The sequence below is a fragment of the Poecile atricapillus genome, chromosome 2 (assembly GCF_030490865.1).
Source record: "Poecile atricapillus isolate bPoeAtr1 chromosome 2, bPoeAtr1.hap1, whole genome shotgun sequence".
Taxonomy (NCBI): domain Eukaryota; kingdom Metazoa; phylum Chordata; class Aves; order Passeriformes; family Paridae; genus Poecile; species Poecile atricapillus.
In genome coordinates, this window is record NC_081250.1 from 152,699,582 (window position 1) to 152,712,305 (window position 12,724).

The 12,724-nt window shown below is 50.2% G+C and overlaps 1 protein-coding gene across 1 annotated transcript in view; it reads right to left on the reverse strand.

Annotated features, from left to right (window-relative positions):
- ZC3H3 (zinc finger CCCH-type containing 3) overlaps nucleotides 1-9,952 on the reverse strand; it is a 127,341-nt gene extending 117,389 nt beyond the window's left edge. Inside the window, exons 1-3 of the mRNA XM_058830034.1 lie at nucleotides 9,841-9,952; nucleotides 6,342-7,650; nucleotides 4,088-4,281 (exon numbers count right to left, since the gene is read on the reverse strand). Coding sequence (XP_058686017.1) covers nucleotides 4,088-4,281; nucleotides 6,342-7,650; nucleotides 9,841-9,886 — 1,549 coding nt within the window. The 5' untranslated portion in view covers nucleotides 9,887-9,952. The remainder of the gene's footprint in view (nucleotides 1-4,087; nucleotides 4,282-6,341; nucleotides 7,651-9,840) is intronic.
- Nucleotides 9,953-12,724: the final 2,772 nt, after the last annotated feature.

Genomic DNA, 12,724 nt, shown 5'->3' on the forward strand with positions numbered 1-12,724 from the left:
TTCTAATGCCAAGGAAATTGATTGAACGCAGCAATTACCCCGCAATAGGAACTCCAGGGAAATGGGATGGTTTTCTCCCCGGCCGTAGCCTTTTGGTTATTTAAAACAATCCAATTTGCAAGGATAATTATATATTAGTGTTTTATCTGCCACCGGGAATGAACATGGGAATTTTGATACTGGCCCGGCATTAGCAGGTTATTGCTGCAAATTACTCCAGATCTGCTTTCTTTCACATAAAGACGAAATTAGGCCATCAATAACCAGAAAAAGGTGGACTGAGGAGATGGAAGAGGCACGAGTGCCCTCTGCAGGGCTGTGTGCACTTCCCAAAATCCCCAATTCTCCTGGAAAAACCCCCGATTCTCCTGCAAAAATCCCAGTTTTCCCACATGTAGCACGCAGTCATCACTCCCATTCTCCTCATCCATACATTTGCCACATCTCCAGCATTAAAATTAATTAGAAAAAAATTAATAAATCCTCCTTCAAAGCACTTATTCCTAGTTTTTTCCGAGGAAAAAGTCCTGGGAATAAGAAATGACAGCTTGGATGGCCAAGCAGGATGAGGCAAGAAATGGTGAGGAAAGGTTCCCAACTACCAGAACTCACTCGTTTGTCAACAAAAAATAGTTTGGGAATAAGTCTTATCCTGCAAGAAATCCCAGATGAACATAAGAAAAAGCTGTTGGAAAAGTGTGGGATTCCCATATCCTCTGGCATGGGACTTTTAGGCTGAGAAAAGAAGGAATATCCCACTGTTATCACACCGGGATCAGTCAAATCTCACAAGCTGGCATTTTCCCTCAGAACTGGTGAGTAAAAGATGCCATCCCTGAACTTTTGGGAATATTCCATCTTCAGTTTGGAGAAAGTGGATAAAGAATTCCCAAAGCGATGGAACAGGATGTGGACAAAAAGCTCATTTGGTATTTAGACTGGTAGAGCTGGGAGTGTCCAGCCTGGACAACAGAAGGATCCAGGAAGAGCCTGGAGCCCCTTCCAGTGCCTAAAGGGGCTCCAAGAGAGCTGGAGAATGACTTTGGACAAGAGCCTGAAGTGCCAGGACAAGAGGGAATTACTTCCTACTGCCAGAGGGCAGGGATAGATGGGATTTAGGAAGGAATTCCTCCCTGTGAGACTGGGAAGGTGCCGGAACAGAATTCCCAGGGAAGCTGTGGCTGCCCCATCCCTTGAAGTGTCCAAGCTTGGATGGAGTTTGGAGCAACCTGGGATAGTTGAAGGTGTCCCTGCCCATGGCAGGGAGTTGGAATTCCATGACCTCCAGGGTTCCTTCCCACCCAAACCATTCCATGGTTTTATCCAACACAATGACACCTCAGACTTTGATGATCCTTGCTGGTGATCCAGCTTTTCTCTGGATAAGGAGAAAAACAACCACTGCCATTTATCCTTCTTCCATCACATCCCTGAGGATCTCAGAGGTGAGGGAGGCAGCCTGACCTGGAACTTCCTCCCTGCTCCACCACTCCGTTGGAAAAACTTCCATTTGGGACACACTCCAATATCTGAGCTGTTATTAGACATTCCACTTAATCAAGTATTTTGGAATTAATTGATAAGACCTGCACGTAGATCTCTCATGGAACAGCCCAAATAATCCCAAGCAAATTCCTACCAATCTGCCACTTTCCATTGGCTCTCTGATCCCTAAATAAAAGCAATTCCCACAGAGGGAAGGGTCTCTGGACAGAGCATTGGGAAACACCAATCCCAATTCAGAAATGGCTGGAAAAGCCTCCCTTGATGAGACCAAACAGATTCATTTGTGTCCAAGAAGGGAATTGGAAAGTCAGGAGACAGGACTTGGGAGAAGCAGGAGCAATGTCTTTGTAAAACCCCCAGAGCTGTGCCACAGATCTCAAAATCCTGTGGAACAGGACAAACAGGAAACCAGCCAGGCTGCGTCACCACAGGCCCCACATCCGTGGCGACGGAAGGGGCTGATCCAGCTTTTCCAGCCACGCTGCTGTGCAGGAAGTTGGGAACATTCCTCTCCACTGTCTTTCCCTCCAGTGTGATCCCAGAAATGGATCCACCTCCCTGCTCCATTCCTGCCCCACTCTGCTCCCAGTGTATCCCAGTAACCCCATTTACTTCACTCACACCTGTCCAAGGAGAAATGGAAAAGGCTGGAAATTCCACCACTTCGTGGTGATTAATACTCACAATATTTTGCTGGGATTAATATCCACACTTTGCCCCAAAAGAAACCAAAACAATCTTCTCAAAACCTCTTGGATAACCTGGGAGACAGGAACTATATCCACAAGACTTCACTTATTCCCAGCTCCCTGTGCAACCAGAAAACACTGGCACCACATCCATAATTATACATTCAGAGGGAACGTGGGGAATTCAGAGGGATCTGTGAGGATCCAGGATCTCCCAGACTTGGGAATATCCCTGCCCCATCCATCACCCAATAATCTTTTCCTATTAAACCTGGAGGAAAAGAAAACAACATAGGAGTCCTGGAGCACACAACAGCCCTGGAATAATTCCACAGCTTTCCAAACCCAAGATTTAAGAATATTTCAACATATGAAGCTGCAAATCCTCTGCCTGGGATTGAAGCTCTCCAAGAAAAATCTTGAAGTACAAAAGGATTCAAATCCAGGAATTTTAATCAAAGGGAGCAAATCCAAAATTCACGGAGGGAATTCCAAGGCAATTCAGGTTCTTCCTGAATTTCTCTGCAAAGGAGAAGGTGCCACACAGAGAAACATCTGCCAGGAAAGGCTGGATAACTGGATGCACTTTTGGAGGGGGGAATGAACTCCCTGCTCTCCCAAAGGTCACTTCCAGAGCTATTCCCTTTTTTTTCTTCCATTTTCCAACCTTCTTTATTTGCCAACTTCCCAAATCCTGGAGCAAAACCATATTCCTGCTTTCTTTTCTCATTCCTATCCAGTTAAAATCAAGATTTCAGTATGGGAACATTCCTTTCAATCAAGGAACTGCAATTCCAAACAAGCTGATATTCCTGGAATCATCACTGCCTCAATTCCCTCCGAGGTTAAAATGCTGCAGCAATCTCAAATTGCTCCATGTCTCCAGAGTTTTCTGTCTTTTCATGGAATCATGGAAGGATTTGGGTTGGAAGAACTCAAAGATCATGGAATTCCACACCCCTGCCATGGGCAGGGACACCTTCCTCTATCCCAGGTTGCACCAAGCCTCATCCCACCTGGCCATGGTCATTTCCAGGGATCCAGGGACAGCAACAGCTTTTCTGAAAGTTCCATTCCAGAACCTTACCACCCTTCCATGGAAGAATTCCTTCCTAAATTCCCATCTAACCCTGCCCTCTGGCAGTGGGAAGTCATCCCCCTTGTCCTGGCACTCCAGCCCCTTGTCCATAATCCCTCACCCAGGAAAACTCAAAATCATCTCAGAGCTGTTCGAACACAAAATAATCCCAAAATATAACTGTAGATAAATCCTAGCTACATCTGATCCAAACCCCCCTCCCAGCTCCAGCAATTCCCACAGGGAATTTCATGGGACCACAGGGAAAATGTGCCTCGTATCCATCTGAAACAACCAAATCAAAGGTGGGGGAAGCCTTTTATCCATAAAAATATCCCCAGGGAACAGAAGAACCAGACTTGGAGTGACCAACATTCCAACAACATTCCAGACACTTGGAGGTGCCACTCTGAGCTCCGAGTTCTGCTCCAAGGCAGCAGGACTTGGATGCAAATTCCCTGTTCCCAAACATGATGGGTTCAGTATTCCACTAATTACTGGTGTCTTAAGCAAATTAGATCCAAAACTGGACACCACACTGGGATACAGGTGAGAGATTTGTGTATTCCTGCCTCATCCAACCTCTTCCTTCTTGGAAAACCTCCCTGAAAATCCAGGGAAACCCCAGGAAAAACAGGAAACAGTTTTTTGTGGAGATGCCAAAGTACAACACAAATATGGAGTCAAACTTCTCCTCGGTGTTCACTCCACGACCAACAACATCTGCAGGAGGACTCAGCAACACATTCCTAAATCCAAGAACCCTTGGAATCACTCCACTGAGCCCGGGAGACCTTGGAATGTCTGTTCCTACCTTCCTTGGTGGCCACCTGTGTCCTGGTCGCCGGCATGCGGCAGAGCCGGTGCTTGGAGATCTGCACCAAGCCCCGGGGCGAGGAGCGCTTCGCCGTCACCGAAGGTTTTCCCCGCACAGAATTTCTCCTCCGGAGGTGGAAGCGGCTCTTCAGAGCTGTGGTGGAGGAGATGTTCTTCTTATCCGTGGGGGATCTGGGAAAGGGAACATCCTTGTTACTGTTCAGGAACACATAATCACAGAATGATTATATGTAGGTGCTTTTATTAAAGAGTGTCTGAGGTACACAGACCCAAATCTGACCCGATTTGGTTTTGAGCTGAACGTGTTTTATACTCTATCATTATATAACTTATATATTCATTATTAAACTTATATTGTTCTGTTGTATACATTGATTTCATCCAAGCATGGATTTCTCGTGATCCCCCTCAAACACAGTTTCTCATGATTCTTTAAACAATAATTATATCTAATCACATCTAACAATTATATCATTTATCATATACTGGCTACACAGGTGAAGTTTCACATGACCTTAGCAAGCACAAGGCCTAACATTTCCCAGGGCCTACCTTTAACACTTTCCCAGGGCCTACCAAGCCTAACTTTCTTTCTAACTCCCCAAATTTTCTATGATTTTAAAATCTCTTTTTTAACATGGTTAGGGGGGAGCAAGGAAGTGACCAAAACGCAGCTGGTGTCCTTCTCCAGGGCTCCAAGAGGAGCCAAATCCCACCAGGATTCTCCTCTGGCTGAGGAGGAGGAGAAGTTCTGAACAGAAAATTCCAAGGAAACAGGCAATTGTGAGGAATTCCTGGCAAGGAACAGATGGAGAATGAGGTGTTTGACAGCCAGACTTACTCACTGCCTTCTGTTCGACAGATGTGAGGGATTGAATCATGGAATCATGGAATGGTTTAAGTTGGAAAGACCTCTGAGATTGTCAAGTCCAAGCATTTTCCACCAGTGCCAAGGTCACCACTGACCATGTCCCCAAGTTCCACTTCCACAGGGATCTTAAATCTCTCCAGGAATGGGGATTCCCAATGCCTGACCACCCTTTACAGGAAGGAATTTTCCTCAATATCCAAACTAAACCTCCGCTGGAGCAGTTTGAGGCTTGTGCCCTGTCCCTTGTGCCCTGGGAGATCCTGATCCCTCCTGCCTTCACCCTCCTGTCACGGAATTTAGGGAGCCAGAAGGTTCCTCCCGAGCCTCATTTTCTCCAGGCTGAGCTCTCCCAGCTCCCTCAGCTGCTCCAGACCCTTCCCCAGCTCCATCCCCGACTCTGGACACGCTCCAGATCCTCAATATCCTCCCCGCAGGATTTGAGGAGCCTCACCAGTGCCCAGCACAGGGGGATGATCTCTTCCCTGGTTCTGCTGGAATTTACCAAGGTGTGGGAGGTCTCCCTGAACTGCAAAAAAAAATCCCAAACATTCCCAGCTTCTCCAGGATACTCCAGAGTGATTTTCCCAGCACAATCCACCCACTGATAGTTTCTCAGGCAAAGCAGGAGGGCAAGGCAAGGATGGAAACCTGCTGGGAAGCACTGAAGGGATCTGGGAAACAGAAGCAGGAACCAACACAACAATTACAAGAATTTAAAATTAAATCAAGGAAAATGTGGCCTCCTTTGCTGAGTGAGGAAGTGTTGGTGACCACAGGGATTCACAGGATCCAGCTCTGGATCACCCAACATCAGGAAGATGTGAAACCTCTGGAGCAAATCCAGAGGAGGCCATGGAAATGCTCCAAGGAATGGAGCCCCTCTGCTCTGCAGCCAGGCTGGGAGAGCTGAGAATGTCCAGCCTGGAGAAAAGAAGGATCCAGGGAGACCTCAGAGCCCCTTTCAGCACCTGAAGGGGCTCCAGGAGAGCTGGGGAGGGACTTGGGACACAGGGAATGGCTTCCCACTGCCAGAGGGCAGGGATAGATGGGATATTGGGAAGGAATTCTTCCCTGGGAGGGTGGTGAGGCCCTGGCATGGAATTTCCAGAGTAGCTGTGGCTGCCCCATCCCTGAAGCATCCAAGGCCAGGTTGGACAGGGCTTGGAGCAGCCTGGGATAGTGCAAGGCATCCCTGTTCATAGCAGGGGTGTGGAATCCCAAGATTTTTAAGGTCTTCCAACCCAAACCATTCCATGATTCCAATAAATCCACCAGCACACAACAACCCTCACTCGAATTTCTCCCACAGCCAAAACTTGACACAAAATCCATGGACACAAAATCCAAACCAACAACTTACCCCACGTTCCCTTTCCTCTTGATGATTTTTGTCCGGCTCTTCACTTTGTAACTGGACAGTGCAGCCTCTCCAAAGGATTTCATCCCACCAGGAACAACGGATGCAGCGCTCGGAGCCAGCGGGACAGAGGTGGTGCGAGGAATATTTGGGGCTGGAGGCTTCTTCTGGTCCTCACTTCTCCACTGGAATGCTGACTTGGAAGTGGAAGGCAAAGTCTGCAAGCTGGAGGCTTTCCACTTATATTTACTGGGAGAAACCCCCAGCTTGGATTGCAATCCCAATTTCTTTGTCTTTGCTCCCAAATCCGCTTTTGGGGAGATTTTAGCACCTTTGTCTGCTCCCGCAATGCCCTTCTTGGAATTTTCAGCCCGAGGGCTCGCCCACCTCTTCACAACCCGAGAATTTTTCCCAGGGTTTGCCACCCAGGTGTAGTTGTTCTTCCTGAATTTCTGAGATTTGCTGGCGGTGGGTGCTGAGGCAGTTTTTTGGAGAGTGGGAGCTTTGGGAATTACAGGAAATTTGCTCTTCACCGTAGTCACCCCCACCTGAGCAGGTTGAGAGAGCGTCTCTGCATTCCGAAAGGGTTTGGGATGTAGGGAAGCATCCCGGACTTCCTCACCACTCGGCTGCCCTGGAGAGGGTGGTTCTGCCTTGATCCATGCCAGCTGGGCTGGCTCCTGACCTGGCAATTCCAAAGGCTCTTGTGGCTCTGACTTCAGTGCCACGGCACTTTCACTGGTGCTTCCAGAGGCGGAAAAGGAGCTCCCGGCTCCACTTCCAGGCAGGCACACAGTCCTCGATGTGGAACTGAAGGAAATGGATAGGGAAGGTCTTCTCTCTTCCTTCTGGAGAAGAGATTTCTGGATTTTTCCATCCACTGAAGGAGCCACTGCTGCTTCCCGCCCAGAAAACTTGCCATAAGGATCCACATGCTCCTGGCCAGCCCTTTGTGGCACCTGGATATCCACAACGATGTTTCCATCCGTGGTGAAGTCCACATGTCTCTCCGGAGACGATTCCGGTGGCTCAGGAGTCTGGCTGTCCCCAGAGCTCCCAAAACCCTGGGAAGTGCTGGAAGCACTTCCAACGTCATACCCTGATCCCGGCAGCCGGTTGTCCAGGGAGTATTTTTTCCTCCAGGAGTGAGTCTGGCGAGGGTGGAAATTCCTGGGAGCCTGTTGGGAGTACCTGGTGGAAAAGGTTCCTCTCCTGGTGTAGCTGGGCTGGTGGGGGTTGTTCCACCTCGGAGGAGCCGATGGTGCCGGACGTGGGACATTCCCGTGCATATTCCTGTGGCTGTTTATGAGACCTGTGGAAGAGAAAACAGAGCATTAATTCCCTGATCCCTTGGGAATTTGAGAGCAACACAGCTCCTTGTGCTGGAATTGCATCATCACTCAGGTTTGGATGAGCCAGGATGGAAGGAAAAGTCATGAATCCAGGAATGGTTTGTGTTGGAAGAGACCTTCAAGAACATCCGGTTCCACTTCCCTGCCATATCCCTGGATTCCACAGGTTGCTCAAAGCCCCATCCAATTTGGCCTTGGACACATCCAGGGATCCAGAGGCAGACACAGCTTATCTGGGAATGCCATTCCAGCCCCTCACCACGCTCACAGGGAAGAATTCCTTCCTAATATCCCATCTATCCCTGCCCTCTGGTAGTGGGAAACCATTCCCTGTGTCCTGGCAGATCCTGATCCCACCTGACTCCACCCTCCTGTCAGGGAATTTTAGGGAGCCAGAAGGTTCCCCCTGAACCTCCTTTTCTCCAGGATGAGCCCCCCAGCTCCCTCACTTCCTGGTCCTCCAGACACTTCCCAAGTTCCCTTCCTTGCTTCACTTGAAAGCAGAAACAAGGAAATTCCAAGGCTCTGCTGTTGTGTCCCTCTGGAAGCCACCACCTCTCTCTGGTGCTTTGATCCACTAACATCCCCGTTAATTCAGGAATTTCTGCCCTTGTCCAGCCTCACTGTTTAAAAAACCTTTCCCATGAGTGATTCCCAAAGGAATTTCAGGCAGAGGAGTTTTTCCTTCACCAGGGTCACGGAGCTGCCAGGAGAGCTGCATCAGCACATTCCTCATGGAAAAGCAAGGACTGTTTTCCTCCCTCTCATCGTTCCCCTGTGTAGGAGCTCCTGGAGAAGCAAATCCCAAGTCCTGAGCAGAGGTTGTGGCCTCAGTAACCAGGAAAATTTACTTTGAAGGACAAAAATAGAGGGATTTGGCACTAAAATAAGCTCCAGTGCCTTCCAGAGCTTGGGAAGGGCATGTTGATACAGATCCCACATCTGTGCTCCCAGCCCGGGACTGTGGGACAGGGAAAAGCCCCTTCCCAAAGTCAGGAGAGTCCCAGATTCTGCTGAGAACAGCACTGTGGAAATTCCCAGGTATGGGGACCCCAAAATCCTGCAGCATTCCATGAGCTGTGTTCCCTTCCTGCCTTGGTCCACTCAGCTTTCCTGGGTCTCTCCCCTTTCCATTTTTCCCCAGCACTCCCTGGATCACTTCCCTCGTCTTCCAGAATTCCTGAGTCCTCTCTTTCCCCCTTTCCTTCCTTCTCCCAGTGCTCTGTGATCTTCTCCATCCCTATCCCACTCACACTCCCCCCCAGTCTCCTCCCTAAAATCCAACATCCACAGCTTGAACCTCCCCGCACCAACAACTCCCCAGGTCCCGTCACAACCTGTCCCTGTCCCACCACAGATTCCCGAAATTCCCTTTAAACACCGCGCCGTCCCCCAAGACGCCCAGGTTTCGCCTTATCCCTCCTCCAGGCCCTCTCACATTCCTCCCATTTCCCCTCGTAGCAGCCGCTCCCTGTTTCCCGACCCCGGCCTCTTTTCCACATCCTCTCCTCCTTTTTTTTTCCCTGTTGGCCTCGGTGTCCCCTCGTTTCTCGGTGTCCCCGCCGATCCCTTCACACCCTGGAGCACTCGGATCTCCCGCCACAGCCGCTCCCATTCCCGGATCCCCCCAATCCCTTCACACCCTGGAGCACTCGGATCTCCCGCCACAGCCGCTCCTTTTCCCGGATCCCCCCAATCCCTTCTCACCCTGGAGCACTCGGATCTCCCGGTACAGCCGCTCCCATTCCCGGATCCCCCCGATTCCCACACCCTGGAGCACTCGGATCTCCCGGCGCAGCCGCTCCCATTCCCTGATCCCCCCGATTCCCACACCCTGGAGCACTCGGATCTCCCGGCACAGCCGCTCCCATTCCCGGATCCCCCCGATCCCTTCACACCCTGGAGCACTCGGATCTCCCGGCACAGCCGCTCCCGTTCCCGGATCCCCCCGATTCCCTCACCCTGGAGCACTCGGATCTCCCGGCACAGCCGCTCCCATTCCCGGATCCCCCCGATTCCCTCACCCTGGAGCACTCGGATCTCCCGGCACAGCCGCTCCCGTTCCCGGATCCCCCCCATTCCCTCACCCTGGAGCACTCGGATCTCCCGGCACAGCCGCTCCCATTCCCGGATCCCCCCCATTCCCTCACCCTGGAGCACTCGGATCTCCCGGCACAGCCGCTCCCGTTCCTCCATTCCCGCAGCGCTGCCGCACGGCCCCGCGCCCTCGTGACGTCATCAGCCAGCGCCGCCCTTCGTCAACGGACGCACATGAGCGTGCCTCAGCGGTCACGTGACGCCGGCGACCGTTGCCGGGCAACGGGGACGGGACAGCGTGGCCTAAACTGAGCCAGGGGCTGGGCCTGGGATTGGGCCTAACCCAGCCCGGCCTGGCTGTTCCCGGCCTTTGTCCCCGGCCTGGGATAGCCCGGCTGTCCCCTGTTCCCATCTCAGCCTGATCCAGCTGTCATCAGACCCTGTTCCTTCCAACTGTCACCAGTCCCTGTCGCCTGTTCCCATCTTAGTCTGGACCAGCTGTCCCTACCCTTTTCCTCAGCCTGGGCCACCGCGGCTCTTCTCTGTCCTTAGCCCTTGTCCCCAGCCTCTGTTCCTTGCACAACCTCATCCAGCCATCTCCTGTCCCCATCCCAGCCTGGTCCAGCTGTCCCCATTTCTCCTGTCCCCATTCCTGCCTGGTTGGTCCAGCTGTCCCCATCTCCCAGTGATCAGATGGCTGCAGTATTTCTCCTATGACTGTTGTCCCCAAAAAGTGTGCAAGAACTGAGCCAAAATATTGGAGGCATTTACAGTTCTGCACAGAAAAGAAGGAGCTGTTTTTTCCTTTTCCTAGCCTTGGTTGTTTCTCCACCTCTCCCTGGTCCATTGTTCCATTGAGTTGGGGTTTGGCTGAGATTTTATCCCAAGTTTCTTATTCCCCTCTTTCTCCACATCTGCAGCTCCAGAGGCTCACTAAGGTGGCAACATGTGTGAAACACAATATATCTACCTGGAAACTGGAAATCTTGGAGACAGGCTGGGAGAGCTGGGAATATCCAACCTTGAAAAGAGAAAGCTCCAGGGAGACCTCAGAGCCCCTTCCAGTGCCTAAAGGGGCTCCAGGAGAGATGGAGATGGACTTAGGACAAGGGATAGAGTGATAGGACACAGGGAATGGCTTCAAACTGAGAGAAGACAGGGTTAGGTGAGATATTGGACAAAATTCTTTCCTGGGAGGGTACTGAGGCCCTGAAATGGAAGTCCCAGAGAAGCTGTGGCTGTCCCATCCCTGGAAGTGTCCAAAAACAGGTTGGACAGGACTTGGTATAGTGGAAGGTGACCCTGACCGTGGCAGGGTTGGTATGGGATGATTTTCAAGATTACTTCCAATGCAAACCTATCCAGGATTTCGGGATCCTCTGTATCGAGGTAAACCCGGTCCAGCTGTCCCCAGCCCCTGTCCCAAGCCCAGCCTGGTCTGTCTCCATTCCCTGACTCCTGTTCCCTGTCCTCTTTCCAGCCTTATCCGACTCTCCCAGCTGTCCCCATCCCCTATCCCTCTCCCATCCCCAGTCTTCCCACAGCCAGGCATGAGGGGGAGATTTTCCTGGTGATCCAAAGGACAATCTCCAGCAAGGAGACGTTAATTCCACCCATCAGCCTCGTGATTCCTAATATCCCACACTTTGCCTGTCATTTTTAAAATGTTTTGCAGGAAAACCAGTCCCAAAGCTTTAAATTTACTTGTGGAAGTGAAGAAAATCCTTAAGGAGCTTGTTTTCCAAATAATTTCGTTCTTCCCTGAGGGAATAAACCCCACAAACAAACAGCAGCAGAGCCTCAAGTCTGCAAAGGAGATAAAACTCCAGCCTAAAATTATTCAGGGAACAAAAAACTGAGTCAAGGAGGGGGAGAAACACGACACCAGGATGGAACCTTTAGAAAAGCAGCCCATTATCAAACTCAAATCCTTTAAAATGCAGTCCCTTGGGATATCTCACTTCCCCATGCAGCTGGGGAGTTCTGCCTGTCCCAGCTCTGATCAAATCACATCTCTGGGATGAGCCCACGATTCCCCTGCTTGGAAAGGGAGATTTAGTAAATTATTTATGGTGGTTTTTTTGTCATTTTAAAGTGGAATATGGGAAGAGCCAGCTTGTTGGGATAAACTATTTTTGGAAAAAAGGCTTCAAAATACAAAGAATTTAGGGAGTTTGACCCTAAAGCTGCTAAAAAAACACCCCAAATCCTGTCTTTTTTCCAAGCCTTGCACACATGGGAACAAGCTGGGAACCAGGCAGGCAGGAATGACAGATCTCCTCCCTTTGGGCGGCCTCAGATCAGTTTCAATCGATCCCAAATCCCACCCAGAGTTTCATAATGGCTTTAAACTGACAGGAATTGGCACTTGTGCCAAAAAAAATCCTCCTCCACTCCCAGCTGCTCCTTCCCTCCCTTGTGCTGGCACAGGGAGTCGAGTGCTTTGCATAAATGAGCTCGAAACGAGCTGCTCTGAATTGAAATTAATTCAGCACACGTGGAGAGAAAGCTCATTTTTAACCCAGGGAAGCCGTGGATCCACCACTCCCACAAAATCCAACCTCGGGAAAAGGCAAACTCAAAGCTGTTTTACCAAGTTACACCAAAATTTGTAAGGAGAAAATGCAAAGTTTGGAGGATCTTGGACCACTTGGGGTCATCCTCGGATGTTTTGCACTTGGGAAATGGATGGGGGTATCCAGAGGAGGAGAAGCAGCATTTTAAGCATGAACTGGATCTTCTCCAGGGAATAGAGAGGAGCATCCTGCCTCGGGACAAGCAGCTGGCAGAAATCTCCCCTGAGATTTGCGCAGAGGGCAAAGGAGAGACAAAGATGTTAAAATATTAAAATAACCTTTTTTTTTTTTTCCCCTGGCTTTCCAGCCCATTCCTGTCACAAGCAACATATCCAAAAAGAATTCATGGCACTTTTAATTCACAGCACTAAGTTTCTATGACACTTTAGAAGTCTAATTTAATTTTTTAAAAGAGAGGGGA